This window comes from Elephantulus edwardii, unplaced genomic scaffold, assembly GCF_000299155.1.
Source record: "Elephantulus edwardii isolate Elephantulus edwardi_28Jun2011 unplaced genomic scaffold, EleEdw1.0 scaffold00064, whole genome shotgun sequence".
NCBI lineage: Eukaryota > Metazoa > Chordata > Mammalia > Macroscelidea > Macroscelididae > Elephantulus > Elephantulus edwardii.
In genome coordinates this window covers 6023201-6045308 of record NW_006399814.1, presented here as the reverse complement: position 1 = coordinate 6045308, position 22108 = coordinate 6023201, and the positions used below count along the sequence as shown (strand labels likewise).

The 22108-nt window shown below is 53.9% G+C and overlaps 1 protein-coding gene across 1 annotated transcript in view; it reads left to right on the top strand.

Moving 5' to 3' along the window:
• The window catches only part of TBC1D22A (TBC1 domain family, member 22A), a 265500-nt gene that overhangs the window by 199129 nt on the left and 44263 nt on the right, over window positions 1–22108 (top strand). Inside the window, exon 11 of the mRNA XM_006888120.1 lies at window positions 7024–7151. Coding sequence (XP_006888182.1) covers window positions 7024–7151 — 128 coding nt within the window. The remainder of the gene's footprint in view (window positions 1–7023; window positions 7152–22108) is intronic.

The window sequence follows — 22108 nt, the reverse complement described above, 5'->3', positions numbered from 1 at the left end:
TGTGCCCATTTTTCTATTGGATTATTTATCTTGTTGTGGTGCTCAAGTATTTTATAAATTCTAGATATAAGTCCCTTATCTGATATGTCATTACCAAATACTTTTTCCCAATCTGTGGCTTCCCATTTCACCCTAGTGGAGAAGTTTTTGGATGTGCATAGGGATTTGATTCTTAGAAGATCCCATTCATCTATTTTATCTTCTCCTGGTTGTAGGTCAAGTATAGCTTTTATATATATGAGCACAATCAAGTGCTCTGGGATTTCCATTCTTCTCAATGTCAGCCACAAGTTGTTATGATCCACGCCTTTGCATAGTCAATAAAGCACAAAGAGACATTCTTTTGGCATTCTCTACTTTCCGCCAGGATCTTTCTGACATTGGCAATGATATTCTGGGGCCATGGCCTCTTCTAAATCGTGCTTGAACTTCTGGGATTTCTCTGTCTTTGTACGGGTCTAGCCATTTTTGAATGATCTTCAACAGTATTTTACTTGCATACGATATTAATGATACTGTTTGATAGTTTCCACATTCTTTTCGATCACCTTTCTTGGGAATGGGAACAAATATGGACCTCCTCTAATCCATTGGCCAGACAGCTGTCCTCCTGATTTCCTGGCATAGACTGGTGAGCACATCCAAGGCTGCATCTCTTAACTCAAACAAGTCAGTTGGTGTCCCATCGGTTCCTGGGGCCTTATTTTTTGCCAGTCCCTTCAATGCAGCTTCCACTTCCTCCTCCTTTACTGTTGGTTTCTGCTCATATCATACTTCCTGAAATTCTTCAGTGTCAATCAGTTCTTTTTTGTACAGTGACTCTGTGTATTCCCCTCATCTTCTTTTGATGCTTTCTGGGTTAGTCAATATATTGCCCATAGCATCTTTCAGTATTGCAACTCGAGGCTTAAATGTTTCAGTTCTCTCAGCTTGAGAAATGCAGAGCGAGTTCATCCCTTTTCATACTCTAGTTCCAGCACTCTGCACTTACATTATACTCTGCTTTGTCTTCTCAAGCTGCCCTTTGCAATCTTCTGTTTAGCTCTTTCATTTTGGCATGTTTCCCTTTGTTTTGGCTTCTCAACACTCCAGTGCAGTTTTCAGAGTCTCTTCTCACATCCCTTTCAGTTTTTTCTTTCTCCTCTGTCTTCATAATGACCTTTTTTTCTCTTCATGAATGATACCCTTGATATCATCCCACAGCTCATTTGATATTTGATCATTGGTGTTCAATACCTCAAACCCATTCCTAAGGTGATCTTGAAATTCAGAAGGAATAGATTAAAAATCATTATCTTGGTTCTTGTGAGCTTTTTCTTCAACCTCAATTTGAATTTGCATAGGAGTAATTGATGGTCTCATCCACAGACCACTCCTGGCCTAATTTTGACTGTTGATCTTGAACTTCTCCAATAGTTTCTTCCATAGTCATTCTGATTCCTATGCAGGCCATCAGGTGAGATCCATGTGTAAAGTCATTGTTTTTGTCTTATTAAAAATGTATTTCCAAGGAATAAATAATTGAAAATACAAAAGTCAGTCATTTCTGTTTCCAGCTTCCTTTTCTATCACCAAGCCCGTATTTTCCTTTGTAAGAGGTCTTGAAACACTTGTTGTAGAAGATCAAGGAATACAGTGTTCATTATGGATTGTATCTCTATGTCAACAAAACAAAGGTTCTTACCATTGGATCCATGGAGAAGAGATTGAAATTGCCCACAAGTTCATCTTGCCTGGATCCACAATTTCACCCTTGCTACCATAAGTCAGGAAATCAGGAGATGTATTGCATTAAGAAATTCTGCAGTTAGGGACCTCTCCAAATTATTGAGGAGTAATAATGTCAGTTTGAGGAATAGGGTGCATCTGATCCAGGCCATTGTCTTTGTGATCACTTGCTATGCATCTGAGAACTGGACAATGAATAAAGATGAAGGAAGAAGAAATGATGCTTTTGAGTTGTGGTGTTAGAGCCCTGAACATCCCATAGGCTGCCAAAAGAACAAATAAATGTCTTGATGAAGGTGCAGCCAGAGTGCTCTTTGGAGGCAAGGATGATGAGGCTTCGCCTCATATTTTTAACTTTTACCATGTTGCTGGGAAGGGCTGCTCCTTGGAGAGGGACATGATGTTTAGAAGAGTGGAGGGTCGGTGAAGAAGAGGAAGACCCTCAACCAGGTGGATTGACACTGTGATTGCTGCACTGGGCTCCAGTGTGTCAGAAAGTGTGAACTTGGCATAGGGCAGGACCTGGTTCAAATCCACTGTTCATAGAGTCTCTGTGAGTCATATTCAATTCAACACCTAACAACAACTAAGGTGTGCCTGGTCCAGGCCATGGTCTTTGCAATTATGTGCTATGCATCAGACAGCAGAACAGTAAATGAGGATAAGAGAAGAATCAATGCCTTTGGGTTGTGGTGCTGGAGAAGAACCCCCAAGAGAACATACAAGTCCATCTTAGAATTTCGAAGCTGTTTCTCACATACTTTGGGCACATAGCTAGGAGGGACCAAGTCCTTGGAGGACGACATCATGCTTGGGAGGGTGGAGGGACAGCACAGGATAGGAAGACCCCAGATGAAATGAATTGACACAGTAACTGGGGTAGTGAGATCAGAGATGGTGAGACTTGCTCAGAATAGGACAAGGTTTAGAGCCTTTTTAGTTGCAGGTGACTTGATGGCACACAACCACAATATTAATTTATATTTTACATCTTAACATTTATAGTCAACAACCATCTTAATTATTGTTACAATATATCTTAATATTACTCTATGAACAACTGCACAAAACTACCTCAGCAATATTCCTAAAGTTAAATGAACAAAAACTTTAACATATGAACCTTTCAAGAAGTTAGACATTTCAACTCCGTTCTCTGCCTGTAACTTACTCTTATGCATGTGACCTCAGGCCAAAGCAATTAACTTTTCCCTCTGTTTTAATTGCAGCAAACAGACCATCAACACTCCCTTTAACACATAAACCTTTCCAAGAATTAACCATTTCAACTTCACTCTCCACCCATAATGTATCTCGTTCATATGCACATGACCTTCGACCAAAAGTCATTTCACTTTTCCCTTCTTTTTAGTTGCAGCAATAGTAGCTGTGTTGGTACTTTCCAAGACCCTAACTTCTTACAAAATCCCACATTTTCTTGAGTCTGGAGCCAGCACATCAAATCCCACTTCTGACACAAACTGTAAGAAGAGCAAGAGCCACATGGGGATGGCCATCTCGGACCTTTAGGAAATTCACAAGGGGGAACTGTCCCTTCAACAACATCAATAGCACAAAATGAATTTTTCTGAGGTCAGACATGCCCCCTGTGGTCCTGCACGCCTTTCTACTCATCTCACTTACGTTACGGCTTTACTGGGTCCACTAGCCGACGCAATAACTCACAGACCACCAAGAGTCATATTTGGGAAGCTAAAAGGTTATAAGCCAGGTGAATTGCATAATTCAGTCAGGATAGGTTCTGAAATGTGCTCAGGGACACCGCAGCCTTGAGCTCGTGGCTGAAGGCCAGTGTTACATGGTTTTCAGTTATGCCAGTGTTGGCTCTCCACCCCCATCTCCTACCCCCCACCTCTAAAATTACCAGACAGCCTTGGGGAAAGGCGTCTTGCTCAGCTCTAGTTCTGTCCGTGGTGGGTAGCAGTCCCAAGGTAGCTCAATCCCTTGGTGTCTCTGGTCCAGCCATGGCTGCTGCTGCCCTCGGTGTCGCTAGAGCAAGAGTTTCTGGGCCTGAACGATTTGCTGCATTCTCTTCCTTCTCCTTTTTCCACTATTAGATATTATTAGGTATTCGGGGAGTATCTAATTCTGTGGCTGCAGCAGCTCAATTCATGGGTGACACCAGCCAGTCCTCTTGTGGACGGGCTAACATGTTCTACTCACGTCTTTCCGCCCATCTACGTGGCAGAGGGCTAGGAAAGTCATATTGGGTGTTACCTGGGTGCCCAGGGTCCCTTCGCAGTGTCCTCCACAGTGAGGGGCTTGGGGCTCACCAGGACCTTTTGGGCAGTTTCCCTATAGATGGTATTTTTAAAAACTTTTTTTTTATTTAGACATAGTTTTTTTGTTCTTTGTTATTTTGTGTATATCAAACTAAAACGAAATTGCACAATGACTGTATGAAAATTCTTTGCACTTACAGTCATTAATGTTCATGTTTCTATGTAAAGTATCATTTTCTGGGTCTTATTTGTCATATTTTTTGAGAAAACACTGGGCTTTTGTCTCTGTTATTTTATTTCCAGCTGATTACACACATCTAGGAAGTTTAAGTTTATGCAAAGACAGAATAATAAACTCAACCTACTGCCTGGCTTAGCCTTCAGCAGTCATAAGAGAATGAGCCCAGTTATTCACATGCTTGACTGGAAAATTAGGAAATAGTTCCAGGAATTCTGCTTTGTCAGAAAAAGAGTTTCTCCTTTTCAAGCTGTCTTCAGATAACACTTCTCATACTTGACTGATCTCTGTATGTGGGGGATGAGGTATCATCATATGTTTGTTAATTTTTTTCCTACTTTATTTACAAAGTTCTAATACAAATTTGACCAAATTCTTCCAAGTTCCCTCACCCCCCCCCCATCAACTTGTACAACCCAATGATTAAGCCCACCCCGCTTCCCCTGCACATTCACATCCCTCTGCTTCCAGCCCCTTTCACCCATCCTGGTTCCTTATACTCCTTCTACAATAGTGGTCTTATACCATATTGTGGGACTGAGCTGGTTCACTCAGCATAATTCTCTCCAGTCCCTCCCAAGTTACATAATAATTTACAAAGTTATTGCTCCTGCATGCTGCATAGTGTTTCATTGTGTGATTGTACCATAATTTCTTAATCCATTCATTTGTGGTTTGACATTTGGGCTGTTTGCATGTTCATGCGATGGTGAATAATGCTGCTGTGAACATTGGTGTACAAATCTCAGTTTGTGCCTCAGTTCTCATATTCTCAGGGTATATTCCAAGCAGTGGAATAGCTGGGTCATATGGAAATTTTATGTTCAGCTTTTTGAGGAAGCCTCAAACTGCCTTCCAGAATGGTTGCACCATTTTACAATCCCACCAACAATGTGTAAGAGTTCCTTTCTGGCCACATCCCCTCCACCATCTATTACTTGCTGCCCTGTTAAACTTTGCCACTCTTACTGGAGTGAGATGATACCTCATTGTGGTTTTGATTTGCATCTCTCTTATTGCCAGGGATTTGGAGCATTTCTTCAGGTGTCTGTTTTTTCATTTAAGTATCTTACTCTGTAAAAATTCTTTCCATATCTTTTGCCTATTTTGTAATTGGGTTATCAGTCTTTTTCTTGTGGAGGTCAGGAGTATTCTGTAAACTTTTGTTATTGAAAGTAAATATCCTTCTTTCCTGTTTGAATGGATAGCTTTCCTATTTAATAAACTGAAGTTCACATCCAAAAAATAAAAATAAAAAAGATAACTGTACAACCTCGAATAGGCAGAGGAGTAACTTTAAAAACGTATACAAAGTTACAAGTGTAACATACTTGAGTTCAAGAGTCACACAGTGATGTGGGTTAAAACAGGGTGATTTGGGCACCACATTAACAACAAGGTCAGTGAAGCGGAAGGCGTTGGAGAGCGGAGCCGCGGACGCTCGTACAGATGCTGTTCCAGGGGGCGACGGAGCCACCACGGCCGAGAAAACAGGTTTTGAGGGTTTTCCTCAACAAAATGCTAGTCTTGCTGTTAGAATGAGTGATGTGTCATAAAAAGGCGTTTGGATTCATACCCTGTGTTAGACATTCCTAAAAGCTTAAAATTAATCCTAGACTTGGGAGTAAAATGAAAATCATTAAACTTCTGCAAGAAAACCTTTGAGATCTTGAGTTCGGGAAAAAACCCAAAGTCTTTAAAAAGGTGCCAAAACTGTAGTCTGTTAGAGAAACAAAAATCTAGATTGAACATCATCAAATTTAAAAACTGCACTTCGAATGACACTCTTAAGTTTATAAAAAGACAAGCCCTAGACTGGAGAAAATATTTTCTAATTATACCTCTTAAAAATGAACACATGAAGGATTATCAAAATTTGAGTTAGAAAACAATCCCCAAGTTTTGGACATCTTCCCCAGAGAAAGTACTCAGATTGCTGAGAACCCTTTACTGGTCGTTGTGGAAATCCACATGAAAGCCGCAACAAATAGTAGCCTTTACAATGGCTTCGATGACAGGGACTGCCCGTGACACGGATTGAAGAGGAATTAGGGCATGAGGTGCTTACCTAGTGGGGTTCACTATGCATTGAGTGCAGAGATGGGGCTCTTCGGAACCCTTGGAAAGCCCCATCCGTGAGCTGGTCACTTCAGCAGGGCTGGCCAAGAGGCCACACGTCCCCCCAGGCTCCTCCCTGAAGCTCTGGGCCATGGGGGCGGACTTGGCCGTGGTCATCCAGTGACACAGAATCTGCTTTCTGCAAGCACACCACTGGCCTCCATTGACCTTGGAGCACCCTGGGCCTGTAATGGCAGGGCGTCGGGCAGGGGCCTGGGGTGGGGCTCAAGGGGTCCTATACTGGACCAGTGTCTCGTGTCTCTTGCTTCTTAATGGCTTCCAGGTGATGGTGCTCAGGGGACAGTACTCTTATCAGAGGCCCAGCTGTCTTCACGAGGCCTGGTCCAGGGTCATTCCCAGGGTGCACTTGCCGGTCAGGTCTGGGAATGGGTGGGCTTTTGCAGGGCCAGGTGAGCCTCAGCAAAGGGCTCTCCTCTCCCTGCCCCCCTCTCTGTGGGGCTGGTGGGTGTGGCTGTAGCCTGACCCACCTGCCCAGGGCTGGTCTCACCTGCAGCGTCATCGTCTCCCCTGTGACAAGGGAGTCCTGGGGGTGGAGGCTGCAGAGCTGTTGACATCACTGTCCTCCTTGTCGCTTTGCAGCCTCTGCTCCTTAGGGGCCCTTGGGGGCTGGAGAGGGCCGGGGGCAGGACTGGGAAGACTGCAGACCCCTGACCCAGGCCTGTGCTTGTCCCGCAGAGCAAGTGCACCGGCACCTGGAGCAGCACGAGGTGAAGTACCTGCAGTTCGCCTTCCGCTGGATGAACAACCTCCTCATGCGTGAGGTGCCCCTGCGCTGCACCGTCCGCCTGTGGGACACCTACCAGGTGAGCATGCGCCCGGCCGAAGGAATGACCGCACGGCTCTGCCCTCACCCGGGGCTGCCCCACTGAGATGCAGGAGACCTCCCTGATTGCACCCTGCTCATCCAGGTCCTGCTGCAAGCCCTGGCTCCGGTGTCCCTGTCCCTCAGGCCTGCAGCCTGCCTGGGGACTCCTGCCCTCCTTGACTTTGCCTTGGGAGTGCCCTCTCAGTGGAGTGTGGCCTCTGATGCCCGGATGACCATCACACAGAAGGGAGTGGTGCAGTGTCCCCAGGACTAGCTGTCAGCATCCTCTCAAGCGCCGTCCCCCAGGCAGCATCCACGTGGGCAGCACCCACTTAGACAGCATCTGGGTGGTGTGGCCAGTGACAGGCTAAGTCCGATGTGAGTGAGCTGCTTTTGCCAACAGAGCTGTCTCTGCGCCTTGTGGCTCTCGACGCGCTTTCCCTGCGGTGAGGACTTTACCCCCCTGAGTCACTGGCAGACTCGGAGAGTGCGCTGCGTTCCTCCCTCCGCAGGGTCTGGTGAAAAGTAGCTCTTTGGGAGATTAAGTTTCCTGGAGCAAACCCCATTTGGTCCCCAGAGTTCCGGGTGCTTGTTTTAGCACTTTTCCATTTTGGTGGGGGAGGGTGTGCCGGGCAGCTGCCCTCTGGACACTGTGCTGCCTGTACCGTGTCATCAGCTGCAGATAGCAGGCCATCTGAGGGTCAGGGCGCCGTCACCACGACCATGGGACCCAGAACCAGGCCGCCGCTGCCTTCTCTGACTGTGGGGCCAGCTCTTGGCCCTGCCCCTGGGCTGAGCGGATGTCCCCAGTTGGGACTCCCCTCCTTGTCCTCAAAATGATGGTTAATCTAGGTGACCCTCCTCCAGGGAACAGGATGCTAACAGCTGGGCACCCCCTCAGGCTGTCTTCTGAGCGCAAACCATCTCGCGTCTCTGGAGAGTCATAGTGTGGTCCCCCAGCCCGTATCCAGCGATGCTTGCTGGACACTGCTGGCCATCGGCCCTCCTCCTGGACTCCAGGTTAAAGTCGCTGTCCGTCGGAGGTATTGATGAGGCTTCTGCTGCATTCCAGGAAAGAGAATTCAGTATCCCGTAAAGTGTGCGCACTCTTCCTCCTTGGATTGGCTGGAGTGTCCACGACCCCGGCGCCCTCATTAGACACAGATAATGTGTCCCGCTCTCCCCACTGCGGATGAATTAGGCCTGGAGACTAATTCATTGAAGAGCTGGAGAGCGGCTGGCCCTGCCCTGGGTTGTTCCATCTCTGCCGGCGCTAACACTTTGAGCAGCTTTGGTATCGAGTTCATGTTCCCGGAATGGTTTCGTCGTGAGCTGAGCGCTCTGCGCGTGGGTGCGGTCTTCTGTTGGCAGTGCCCTGGCTTCAGGTGCTGTAAGGCTTGCTGTTGTTGTTGTTGTTGTGTACAGCTGAGGTGGACCTGATCCATAGCTGATCCTCCGGGGATTTTCAGGGACAGTAAATCGCACAGGAGGGGACGGCCCGTCCTTTTTCCCGTGGAGCAGCCGGTGATTTCTGTGTGCCTCCAGGTTGGCACGCAGCTCCTTAACCACCAGGCCGCCCGAGCTTCCTCCCCAGAGTGCAGTCACGGGGTGTTGCGTGGGCCCCCTCGGGGTCTCAGTACAGGTTATCACTGGTGGCTGGGGGTGACTGTTCTCCCGAAACCAGAGCATTTGCCAGTGGGGCTGTCACTGGTCGAGGGACCCCGTCGCCTCTTGCAGGGTGTGACTCCCCGGGGACACATGTCAGCAGACAGTTCTAAGCACCAGTCTTGTCCCAGGCTGTCAACAACATAAAGGCCACGTCTGAGCATAGAATTGTAGATATGCCCCCAGATGAAGGGGACAGGCGCTGCCTTCAGGTGACCCTGGTGACACACGACTGGCTCTCCTGTAAGGCGGGGTGCTCAGCATTGGGCACCCCATGGCCAGAGAAAGGCAGCAGATCCTGCCTCCTGGGGGTCCTTGAGCCAGGAAACTCAGTGTGGGTCTCCGTTAGAGGCTGTGGGCAGCCCCGGCTCTGGCCCCTGCCCTAGCTGTAGGATCACCATGCTCGCCGCCCTAGCACACCCTGAGCATGAGACCTCTCAAGCTTGAACGAGCCAGATGCCCCCGGGCCTGGTCCACTGCCGTGGAAGCCGTGGAGTCCAGTCTCTCCTCTGCCCAGTGTCAGTGTCCGGGGCTCACTGTCCTTTGACATCCTGGCTTCCTGTTCTCCGGACGTACGTCACCAGTGCCATGGTCTAGGAGTGAGGGTGGCACCGGGAGACTGTGCGGATGAACATGAGCAGAGGTGGCATCCAGAGCAGGCAGGCAGCTCGTCCGCCTCTCAGGACTCACCTGCATTGGGATGAGCCGCTGTCGGCCTGTCCTGGCTTAACTCTGTCCGTCCTGGGTTAGTAATGCCCCACACCCGCTGCAGTGCTGCCGCTGATGGTATCCACGTCACTGTGGGTTCACAGCTGTGATAGTAATGAACCCCCACCCACTGCAGGGCCGCTGCTCATGGCGTCCACGTTGCTGTGGGTTCATAACTGTGATAGTAATGCCTCCCCCCCACCCCCCACCCCCACTGCAGGGCCTCTGCTCATGGCGTCCACGTCACAGTGGGTTCACGAATGTGTTAGTAATGAACCCCCCACCCACTGCAGGGCCGCTGCTCATGGCGTCTGTGCCACAGTTTGTTCATAATTGTTGATTGGTCAGCTGTGAACGTGTAACCAAAAAAGAGATGTCCCCCTTAGGTCAGCACCAGCCTACAACTGGTGGGACAAAGCCCGGTCTTTGTTAGGGACTACCCTTGGTAGTGTCTTTTCTCCAAAATTCCAGTGGCTTCCTTCCTCAGTCCTTGAAGGGGAGTCATGAGGTCATTGCTGATGGGAGAGTGGACTGTAGCACTGTCTCTCTGGACTAAGGTTGGGGCTGTCTCCAGCCACTGAACCCGTATCACTGCCACAGCTGACGCATCAAGTGATCACACAGCTTCCTGAGTGCTCATTGTGCAGGGGACCCTCCAGGAGATCACCCGTCCTCCTAGACCGCAGGGGACATGAACCATTGGAGAGGCACAGCCTTCAGGGCGCCCCACTCGCCCTAGGAGATCACCTATCCTCCTGTGGACTGCAGGGGACATGACATCGGAGAGGGACAGCCTTCAGGGCAGCTGCACAATGTTAAGAGAGGCTAGAATGTTAGAAGTGGCCATGTTCCAGGTGCCAGGGGGTGGGGTGGGGAAGAAGCAGTGCCTCTCACAGGTCCCCCCTCACAGAGTGCCGCCCCCCCCCAGAGTGCCGCCCAATTACAGACCTGATCCCAGCATCCCCTGAGTGCTGCCTCAGCACAACCCCAGTCCACAGATCACCCACCTTCCTTATCAGGAGAGTGTAACAGTGCAAGGTGGGGGCAGCCCCTGTGCTCCCTAGTGGGTGTGTGCGAGGCAGAGGGGTACAGTGGTCAGCAGTTGTCAGCACTAGCGGACCTCATGCAGACCAGATGCTATTCCTGACCCCCTGTCCCTGCCCTGACCCTGAACCCCCAGCCCAGCTCTGCATTTCTTCTCATGAGGAAGGACATAGCTTGTGTCCCCTGTATCTCAGTAAGGAGCCTGGGGGGGATGGGTGGGGCCTGACTGTGTGCTCAGAGCAGGGGGGCACCAAGCTCCTTCCGCACAGTGGTACCTGGTCACGGTGCACCCGGCGAGGTCTGGCCGCAGACGCGGAGGCCTGGCCGCAGAACCCAGCAGGGGCGAAGTGGATGCGCTACCACCCTGCCCTGCCGGCTCTGATTTATAGACTCTGCGCCCACATCCCCGAGTCCAGAAATGACTGCTGCTTCTTGCTGCACGGGAGGAAATGAAAACCAGTAGCTCCCAGGTTTCCAGCCCAGGTCTCTGTGACCTTTAGCTGATGTCCTCCAGGACCAGCAGATGACCCTAGGCCCCGTCATGTGTCTCTGTAGTGCTCAGCCAGGGAGCTTGGGTCCTCCCTGGGGACTTGGTGACGCCAGAGCCACTGTGGGTGTTCTTTTGCTACTTGAGTCAAGAACCTCGGTGCAATCACCCTCCGACTCCTTGGCTGTCTGTCCTCTCTGCACTCCACTGCTGGACGCCTGGAGCTGTTGATTGGCCTGCTGGAGCCTGCACGTGGCCTGAACAGAGAGGGAGAGGGACAGAGAGTGCCAGTGGCCCCAACCTGTAGCGGCTCCACTCCAAACCCTGCCCAGCAGCAGCTGCCCTGGATAGAGGTGGACGGTCTCACGGTGATTTCCAGCCTCAGGACCCCGAGTCAGCTGGGCCTCCCTTCTGGTTCAGCGGCAATGTGAATAGCTCCACGTGCATGTGGAAGCTGGTGGTGAATGAGAAAGGTGGACGATTTGATGCCTGTCAAGCGTGGTGTTGGCAAAGAGTGTGGAATATGCCACAGACTTCCAGAGAAAGACAGCTGGCTGGGAGGAAGTGCAACCAGAGCGCCACTCAGAGGACAGCACGTGACACTTGGGCTCACGTACTGAGAGCATGATAGCAGGGTGGCCAGTCCCTGGAGAGGGGCATCAGGCTGGCATAGCAGAGGGTCAGTGAAGGAGGAGGACGCTGCACGAGGCGACCTGACTCGGTGACCAGAACTGGGGGCTCGCACACAGCGGGGCTGCAGGAATGTCTGTGGGCAGCAGGCCACCTTCCCTCTGCTGCCCTGGGCCCCGGCTGAGTCCTGCTTACTTTCCAGGGTGGTGATTGCTGATGTTGGGTTGACCCCTAACTCAGGTCCACCCCAGGCACTGATGGCATTCAGGCCACAGGTCCACGTGGCTCCTGTAGGACCCCAAGACAGCTGGTCTCATGTCCTCTAACTGGACGTCCACTGCATGCCTTTGCCCAACAAACAGGGCTCTGCCTGTTCTGTCTACAGCCGCACACGACCCCCTGGCCCTGTAGGAGTAGTCTCCTCTCTCATGAACAGGCCTAACCCCTGCCTCCTCGGGCTCTGTCTTGCCCTGTGTCCCCCTCCCTGACCCTGGTCAGGGTCAGAGCTTTCTCTCCACGTGAACAAGCCTGACCCCTGCCTCCTTGGGCTCTGCCCTGTCCACTCCTCACTCCACCACTGGCCCTGGGTAGGAATGGAGCCTCCTCTCTCATGGACAGGCCTGACCCTGCCTCCCAGGGTCTGCTCCCTCCCAAGTGGGCCTGTGCCCTGTCCTGGGGAGCACAGCAGGTGGGCACACAAGGGAATCTCTGAATAGGAATGAAGGCTCAGTGGTAGGGGAAGTTTTCCAGTCTTCTTTTCTTGAATATTAAAAATGGGAATGCAGACACAGATGCAGTGTCATCAGTGCATTCTCACCTTTGCTGTTCCAGGGGAGCTGGGTGCTGGGGAGCTGGGAAGCTGGGGTGCTGGGGGTGGGGGGCTCTGCCTGGCCCTTACCTTCTCCTTACTGAGAAAGCTCTTCCTTGACAGACAGCCCACTTCACTTTGCTGTCTCTCACCGCCTGATTCCTCCCTTTCAGGACCCTGAGAGCAGACCCCCTCACGGGCAGCGGGAGCGGGTTGGTGGCAGGCATGCCCGTGGGCTGGGTTCAGGTTGGCACTTGTCTGGCTGTGGTCATCTGTAGGGGGTGTGTGGCTGCGCTGGGCTGTGCGTGCCCAGCGTGCAGTGTCCAGCGTGCAGTCACTGTGTCGTTCTGTGGGAAGAGGGCACACTGACCCGACGTGGCTCCCCCTGGGGTGGGGTGGCTATGACTGATGGTGACGCCCAGCTGCAGGGAGTGGTCATTGCAGTGCCCACTTCACAGGACTGGAGGGACGCTGTGCACTGGGCTGCTCACGCTGGGCGGGCATGCTGCCCTTTGGGACCCACCAGCACCCCTCCTGCCCCTGAGCTCTGGTGAGGAGGTGAGCCCTGTGATGAGGTGTGCCTGGTCTGACCGCCCGGGGTGGGGTGGGGGGCCAGCCGACTGGTGGGGCACGCAGGACACTCCTCCTGCAGGAAGAACAGCCCGCCCTGGCTCAGGGCCAGGACAGACACGAGTGGGAGGAGTCCTCGTGACATCGTGGTGAAGCGCTTGGCTGCCAACCAAAAGCTGAGTGGTTCGAGCCCTGCAGCTACCCTGCAGACAGAAGAGGCAGCCTGCTCTCAGAGAGGTGGCCCTGGGGACGCTCTGGGGCATTTGGTCTCCTGTCCTGTGGCTGGGTGTCCTGGTGTAGGGGTGTAGGGGTCCCTCCACAGGCTCTTCTGGCCGCTCAGCTGCTGTCCCCATGGGCCGGCCACGTCAAGGCAGCTTTGGAACGGAACCCTGATGAGTGTCTGTGTGGCCGGCTCTTGGGTGGGCAGGTCCACGTCCGGGATTGAATGAAGCCCTTGCACCAGGTGGTACCTGAGTCTCAGGGTAGAAAGAGTGACCCGCTTTCAGAAGAACAGCTTGCTTTTTATAAGCAGTTCATTCTCACTGTTATCAAGTAAGTCAGTGTGACTTTGGGGCCAGTGGGCCTGCCCGTGCCCCTGCCTCTACCCACCACTGGGCACCCACAGTTCAGTGGCGACCAGCTGCCGGGTCCTGCATCCCTGTCACTGGCCAGGCGTAGCCTCTGAACTTGAGTTCCAGTCCAAGCCCTGTCCTCTTTCTGCCGGAGCCTCCGACTCACTGGGTGTCAGCAGTGGCTGCCTTTAATTAAATTTCACAAAGAATGAATGTTAGCTTGAACAGCGTCTTTAATTTCCTCCCTTCCGCTGACAGTGTCTTTTGAAAAATGTGCTGCCGTTTACTTACCTTCTTGCAGAGGAAGCCTGGGGGGCGCGGGGACACACCCTCAGTGAGAGGCGCTGGTCCTGATTCTCAGTGTCTGCAAGTCCAGCAGGAGTTAGGACGACACTGCAGTTTCCGATTGGCAGGAGCAGGCCGCCAGGCCCTTCTTCAGCAGTGTGCTGGCTGCTTAGTCATGGCTGTGGTCCTGGGACTCCCCAGCCTGCCCTGCATCCCTGTGTCATGTGAGCTGGGCTCAGACCCCTGGGCAAACCCCCCTGCCCCCAGGCTGCCACCTTCTGCCCACATCCCAGGTGACACCCTGCCCCTGTGCAGACTAGCTGCACAACATCACCCGGGAAGGGAGGAGGGGACGTTGGTGGTGACCATGCGTCCTCATCCTGACGCTGCCTGCAGCTCGGACAGCCTGGAGCCATGGCTGCAGGGAATGCATGGGCTCTTGGGCAGCTCAGAGACCGGCCCTTACTCTGCTGTCCTTCCACTGACCAGCTGGGCCTCAGGCTGCAGCTCAGCAGCCCAGGTCTTCACCTGCTTTTGCAGAGTCCAGAGCTTGTTTAGTCCTTCAGTCTGGACAGACCCCCGGCAAGCCCGCCGCTGTCAGGTTGATCCTGGCTCGCAGCGAGCCTCCATCAGGTCTCTGAGGCTGTGAACATCTCCAGCCTTCTCCTGCAGAGCACCTGGGGGATCCGAACCACTGACCTCTCGGTTAGCTGTCTAACATGGAAGCGCTAGCCCACCAGGGCTCCTTTAGTCAAGGACCATCGTTGTTGTTATGTGCCTTGAGTTGGAGCTGACTCAGAGCTGACCCTCTACTGGGTGCAAAAGTTTACTTTGAGGGGTGGGCACTACAGAATGTAAGCTGGGGTTCCCAGAGACCCCGTGCACTGGGCGGGTACCTGTGTAGCTGGCTCATCTGACCAGACCATGCCCACTGCCCTTGAATGGGCTCCTGCTCCCCGAGGATGGGGTCTCCAGGGCTGCAGACTACTTGACGTACTCCTGAGCAGTGGTAGCGACCTCACGCTGCCCCGTCCTGTGACCTCACACTGCCCCGTCCTGTGTCCTCCCACTGCCCCCGTCCTCCGTCCTCACACTGCCCCGTCCTGTGACCTCACACTGTTCCGTCCTCACATTGCCCCGTCCTGTGTCCTCACACTGTCCCGTCCTGTGTCCTCACACTGCCCCCGTCCTCCGTCCTCACACTGTCCCGTCCTCACACTGCCTCGTCCTGTGACCTCACACTGTCCCGTCCTCACAGTGCCCCGTCCTGTGACCTCACACTGCCCCGTCCTGTGTCCTCACACTGTCCTGTCCTGTGTCCTCACAGTGCCCCATCCTGTGACCTCACACTGTCCCGTCCTCACACTGCCCCGTCCTGTGACCTCACACTGTCCCGTCCTCACACTGCCCCGTCCTGTGACCTCACACTGCCCCGTCCTGCGACCTCACACTGCCCCGTCCTGCGTCCTCACACTGCCCCATTCTGCGTCCTCACACTGCCCCGTCCTGCGTCCTCACACTGCCCCGTCCTGTGACCTCACACTGCCCCGTCCTGTGTCCTCACACTGCCCCGTCCTGTGACCTCACACTGTCCCATCCTCACACTGCCCCGTCCTGTGTCCTCACACTGTCCTGTCCTGTGTGCTCACACTGCCCCGTCCTGTGTCTTCACACTGTCCTGTCCTCACACTGCCCCATCCTGTGACCTCACACTGTCCCGTCCTGTGACCTCACACTGTTCCGTCCTGTGACCTCACTGTCCCGTCCTGTGACCTCACACTGCCCCGTCCTCCGTCCTCACACTGTCCCGTCCTGTGACCTCACACTGTCCCGTCCTCCATCCTCACACTGCCCCGTCCTGTGACCTCACACTGCCCCGTCCTGTGACCTCACACTGCCCCGTCCTGTGTCCTCACACTGTCCCGTCCGGCTTAGCAGCTTTACTGTCATCTGAATGAAACTTTGCAAAGCACATTAGTTTCCATTGAAAAGTTTGTGCATTTTGTTCCCCGGCATGTGTCGCCCCCTCTTTGGGGTGACAGTACTGGTCCCACTCCCTCCGAGGTCCACCTGATTCCCTGCCCCTCCTTCCTGCCCTCCCTGGGGTTGTTTGGGGTAAGCGCTGTGTCCAGGGTGTGTGTGTGTGTGTGGTTGTCCTCTGTCCTAGCCTTCACGTCTCGCACTGTCTGTCTGGATGAGGGCTGATCTGGGGTGGGTTCCTTCCATCCTGTTAGGCATCATGGGCCGTGATCTCGGGGTTCCAGGTCCTTGCTTTTGTTTGATGTTGAGTTGGAGGCAGAGAGAAGCCCCCTGATTTCAGCGTTGATTGAGATTGTGAGTCCTCCCTGGTTGTTCATCCCGTGATGAGGTGGGAACGGTGCATCATGGACCTGGAGAACAGAGAGACACGTGAGCCCATTGGATGGATGCTGGGTGTGGCCTGTGTCCTTCCTGACGTGTCCTGCAGGCTTATCTGAAGGACTCCTAGTCCTGCCAGCACAGAGTACAGGGCCACGGGTAGAGCCCGTCTGTCCTGCTAGGGCTCGGGGAGGGACGGACAGACCGACAGGCAGGTGACCAGGTGCTGGAGCAGACACACACTGCTGTGTTCCTCTTGCCACCCCAGAACTGCTGGGGACACAGACAGCATGGCCAGGTTTGGCTTCTGTCTACCCTGCCACAGGGACAGATGATCTGCTGCTGCCCGCTGGAGGATCTCCACGGCCTTGGAGGGGCTTTCAGTCCATCAGGTGCTGACTGGACACCCGGTCAGTGAGGGCTCCAGACAGACAGACAGACAGACACTTGAACAGTAAGGACTCCAGGCAGACACCTGAACAGTGAGGGCCTGGACAGACACCTGGTTACTAAGGGCCCCAGATAGACAGGCAAACACCTGGAAACTGAGGCCCCCAGACAGACAGACACTTGCACAGTAAGGACACCAGACAGACACCTGGACTGTGAGGGGCCTAGGGAAACAGATACCTGGACAGTGCAGGGCCCAGACAGACACCTGAGTTTGGGCAGAGCTGTAGAGAGTGCCCAGTGGACACTTGAGCTGGTGGGCTCTAGACTCCCTACCCGTGGCCTTTGCTAGAAGTGGACAGAGGTGGTTCTGGTAACAGAAGTCATACGTGGGGATCGAGTCTGCTTCTCTCCCAGACAGGCCCCTGCTGTGAGCCCCGCTGGCCCTGGTCTGGTGGCCTCTCCATGTGGGCCTGCATCTTTAGAGGACAGTTCTATAGGCCCTTCTGCCCTTGGCCCATTGAGGGAACCAAGCCAGTGCCTGCCCGCAGGACAGCCCTTTCTTTGGTGTCCCAGCACTAGATACCCAGCAATGACCATGGCCCTTCCTTCCTGGGAGGAGAGTGGCTGTGTCCACAACCCCTTTCCCAGTGAGATCCATCCCCGCCTGGACAGTCCTCTCAGCCAGGGCTTCTCACGAAGTGGCCGGGACGAGAGGCATCCCTGCTCACGGGCAGCATCGCACCAAGGATAAGAACTGATGAGTATCTGTGGTAGTGGATGTGGTTGTGTCCCCTCTAATGAGCTGACAGCCCGTGTCAGAGCCTCAGCAGTGCTGTTGTTCAGAGTCAGGGCGACATGCAAATGAGGCCGGCTGGATTGCGGGGAACAATGCCGCAGCCTCTTATTGCCCATTAATGAATGCGCAGCTTCCCTGGGAGCGAGCTGGGGAAATAATTAAAATGATACATGAGCTCAGGCACTTAGAAATTCAAAAGGTGAAGGCGAGAGTTAGTTGACTGCGTAATTAGACATATTATTTGTGGCTGTCCGTTTGTCTTGGATGTCGTTCACTGAGGCAGCAGGGCCCTGTTTTGGGTCCGGGATAGTCCGTAAATCCCGCAAGGGGCTGTTTTCCAGCAATTCTGAAAGACTTACTAATTTCCTTGTGACGCTAAGTGGCTGATTATGTTGTATATTGTGAAAATAACTCCTGTTGCAAAACCTAATCATGCAACGAGAGTTGCAAGAACAAGTTTTTAAAGGAGTTAATTTGGCAAAATTACCAACTGCGATTTTTGGTCTTCAGCACAAATGGGAAGGGTTTCAGAAGAGCACCCCGGTTCTGAGTGTCATCTCTGCTGATTGGATCTGGGGTGTTGTTAGTTCGACCCAGTAAACAGCAGGTGTAGACCTGCCCCTTCCTGCTCCCTCCATCACCATCCCTGTCCTCCATCCTCACCCTCCCCGTCCTCTGTCACCGTCCCCGTCCTCCCTATCCCTGTCCTGCTCCAGCCCATTGTTGTCTCTGGGTCCCCCCATTTTGAGGGTCTTCTCTTTTGCTGACCCTTGAAAGGAGCTTCTGGTTGTGCCTTGAAGGGCCTCTGCGTCCAGCTCTGACTTACTGGAAGGGCATAGCCTTAGCCCACCCTGTGGACAGAGCCCCAGCGAGTGTGTCCCCTGCTCCATCCTCCGTGCGGATTCAGCTCTGCTCCCAGTTCTCACATCAGGCCGATGGTTAGGCGAGCCTCTGTGTAGACATGTCCACTTCTACTAGACCTGCAGGCCTGGGCATCGCTGTGCTTTCTGGCACGATGCCCAGCATAGGGCTGAGCCAGCACTGACCTCCCCATCGGTACTGGGCAGGTAAAGATGGGCTGCCTGCTAGTTCTATACACTTCACATGACCCAGTCCTTGCATTCTGGGCATCTGTGGGTACAGCCAGTGTGCCCCTTCGAAGCGAGGGTAATGTGACTTCATCCCATGGGCTTGGGGCATGTTATCGGGGCCCAGCCCTGGAGGACATCATGCTTGCTGTGGGGGGTCAGCAGAGAGGTCCTCAGTGAGAGGGGTTGATGGGGTGACTTCAGGAAGGCCCCAGACACAGCAGTGGCTCTGAGGCTGGTCCCGGATGACAGCATTCTGTCCTCTCTGCTGTTGTGCGTCACCGGTCAGAACCGACCCACGGCTGACCCTGCAGTGGCTCTGAGGACAGTCAGAACGGAGGCATGTGTCATGGGGGCTGACCCCTGCAGGAGGTTTCCGGAAGCTGTGAATCATGCAGGAGGAGACTGCCCATGCATCTCCAACAGAGCAGCTGCCTGCATTCCAACAGCCTGCCTTGGGGTCGGCAGCGTGGTCCCTTACCGCTAAGCCACCAGAGTCCATGGGTCATGATCAATTGGAATAGACTGGATGACATCTGACGACAATAGAAAAGTGTAAACATTTCCCTGAACTGGAATTGACTCATAGCTCACCCTCCAGCAGGTTTCTGGGATTATACATTGAATGGGAGGAGACTGCTCAGCCGTCTCCCGTGGAGTGGCTGGTGGATTTGAACCTCTGCAGAGGGATGAGCTTTGAGTTAGCAGTGCAGCACCCACCAGGCTCCGCCACCCGAGCTCCTGATGGAAGTAGCAGTCTTGTTTGTGACCTTGGACTTCATACTCAGGCGTGGCTTTTGTAGATGAGGGCCTTAAAACCATCTTAGGAGCTGAGACCTGAACCGACAGGGACAGTGACAGCAGCAGCTGTTCTCAGTTGCTGTCACATTGCTGCGATCCTGGGAGCACCATGCCGGCAGAATGTAGCACTGCCCGCTCCGTGTTGCCATCATCGCTGCCGGGCCTGGACCCCTTGGTGATGGGCAGTTACACTGAGCGGGCACTTTCCCAACCATGAGGTCGCTTTCTGGATCTTGACCTTCCTGGTGACCTTTAGGAAACAGGTGAGTCAAGGCCCCACCAGCTGGCCCCTGCGGCGTGCACTGCCCTTCATCTCAGGCTCCTTCGCCCTTTTTCTGGTGCTTTGTTCTGTATCCTGTTGTTTCCCGTTGTGTCATCATCCAGCCACCTCACTTTCCTCATCTTCCTTTTCACCGCCAGCACTCGCTTGTACATGAGTCAGTTGAAAACATCGAGGTGGCGTCGTCACCTTAGTCATCAAAGTGACAGCTTTGCTCCTCAGAACTGTGAGTGGCCTTCTGTGGTCAGTGAGGGAGCAGCATGTGCCAGAGGCTGCAGCTGAGCTCCCACCTGCCGGTGCGGTCAGAGCATGGCGTTACTGCCCACCCGCGGCCAAGCTCCCACCTGCCGGTGCAGTCAGAGCGTGGTGTTATCGCCCACCTGCGGCCAAGCTCCCACCTGCCGGGGGGGTCAGAGCATGGCGTTACTGCCCACCCGCGGCCAAGCTCCCACCTGCCGGTGCGGTCAGAGCGTGGTGTTACCGCCCACCTGCGGCCGAGCTCCCACCTGCCGGTGCGGTCAGAGCATGGCGTTACTGCCCACCCGCGGCCAAGCTCCCACCTGCCGGTGCAGTCAGAGCGTGGTGTTACCGCCCACCTGCGGCCAAGCTCCCACCTGCCGGGGGGTCAGAGCGTGGCGTTACTGCCCACCTGCAGCCGAGCTCCCCACCTGCCGGTGTGGTCAGAGCGTGGCATTACTGCCCACCTGCAGCCGAGCTCCCACCTGCCGGTGCGGTCAGAGCGTGGCGTTACTGCCCACCCGCGGCCAAGCTCCCACCTGCCTGTGCACTCTTCCTGGCATCCTCGCCGGTGTGTGGCATTCGTGCCCACCTGCAGCCACACACCTGGAGACTGTGGAGGAGAGAGCTGACTTAGAGTCTCACTCACAGCTGGGCCTCTGTGGCATCACATGTGCGCTCTGCTTCCTAGTAGATCCTTCCAGATCCTTCCAGACTAGCCCAGTGTGGCCCTCGTCGGTCTTCCTCAGGTCAGCCGGCTTGGCTTCTGTGGGCAGCACAGTCCACTTCAGGCATTCTTTGTCCACACTCAGAGCTAACCCTGGACCTTCACCTGCTCCCACTGTCTGCATCCGCGTGGCGCTCCCCACCAGCCGCCCATCATGGTCCTGCTGGTCTTGACAGCCTGGGAGGCTTCCCAGTGGTCTCGATGTGTCCAGAGCAGAGGGAAACTGGCCAGCAGTCCTTAGTGAACATGACTATTCAGGTCCTCATCTGGATGTGGCCATCTGTAGGACAGTGTGGGGCGGTTTGTCCCCCTTCCTGACAAGCCCATTAAACTCCAGCCTGGGCACGAGGTGCAGACCTGCTGGGTGGGACCTGCAGACCATGTGTCACGTGGCTAATCAGATCCAGGTGTCCACTCATCTCTACGAGCCCTGGTCAGAATTGGGTGGAGTGTGTCGGGGGGCGGGGTGCCAAGGTGGGGGTACACTGAGGTGGCTGCTGAGCCTCTGAAAATTTAGTGGCAAAAGGGCCCTGGCTGAGTTGAGGGAGCCTGACCACTTTGGGATGAGGAGGAGGGCTTCCCATTGCCCCGGCAGGCGTGGCCAGCTGATGTCCCTTTAGTGGCCACTCCGCCCCTGCAGTTTCCTATGTGGGAAGTGCTGTCAGCACCCAGGGCTCTGTCTCTGCTCCTCTTGATAACAGAGCTGGTATAAGTCCCTGACGTGAACGGTTTGTGTTCGATCTCCTGGGAAGGGGAGAACTTAGAAACGGGGCTGCCTTACCCCCGCCCTGTGAGTTTGCGCTAAGTTACCCTGAGCAGTGACTTGACAAGCGCTCGAGAAATCCAGTCCAAGCTCAGGTTAGCGTGAGTGAGGCTTTGTTAAGTGAGTTTGCAAAATTGGATGCCGATGCTCGAAGGAGCAGGCTGGCATGCTGTCCACTGGCGGCCGAATCTTTAGGCCTGTCATGAAGCGAGTACGGTGGGGCGCACTCAGTTACATCCCATCATATGTTGCCTGTGTCTCATATCCTCTTTTCTGGGTGCCCTCCTTCCTTCTCCCCTTACCTCTTGGTGTACACATTTCAGAGGTTGCACTTTGTCATGTCGGTTAACAGTTTGTTTCTTGGGGGTCAGCTCATGGCTCATTACCCCAGCTTCTGTTCTCCCTGCTTTAAGATGGACCAGTCTAAAGTCCTTTTCTTACACTGTCCTCGAGGTAGGTGGGCTGCTTCTATGACAGTCCTGGTGTCATGTTCATCCTGTTGTTATCTCCATCTGACTGTCACCGGCTTTCATCGGTGTGTGCCTGGTCCCAGAATTGCTTGGTTAGAGGTGGGCTGCCAGGTGTGGTTCTCAGGGAGCATGCATGCTCTGTCCACTTACTGGGCCCCCTCCTCTGTCCCCCAGTGCTGTGTTCACTTGCTAGGGCCCCCTCTTCTGTCCCCCAGTGCTGTGTTCACATGCTAGGGCCCCCTCTTCTGTCCCCCAGTGCTGTGTTCACGTGCT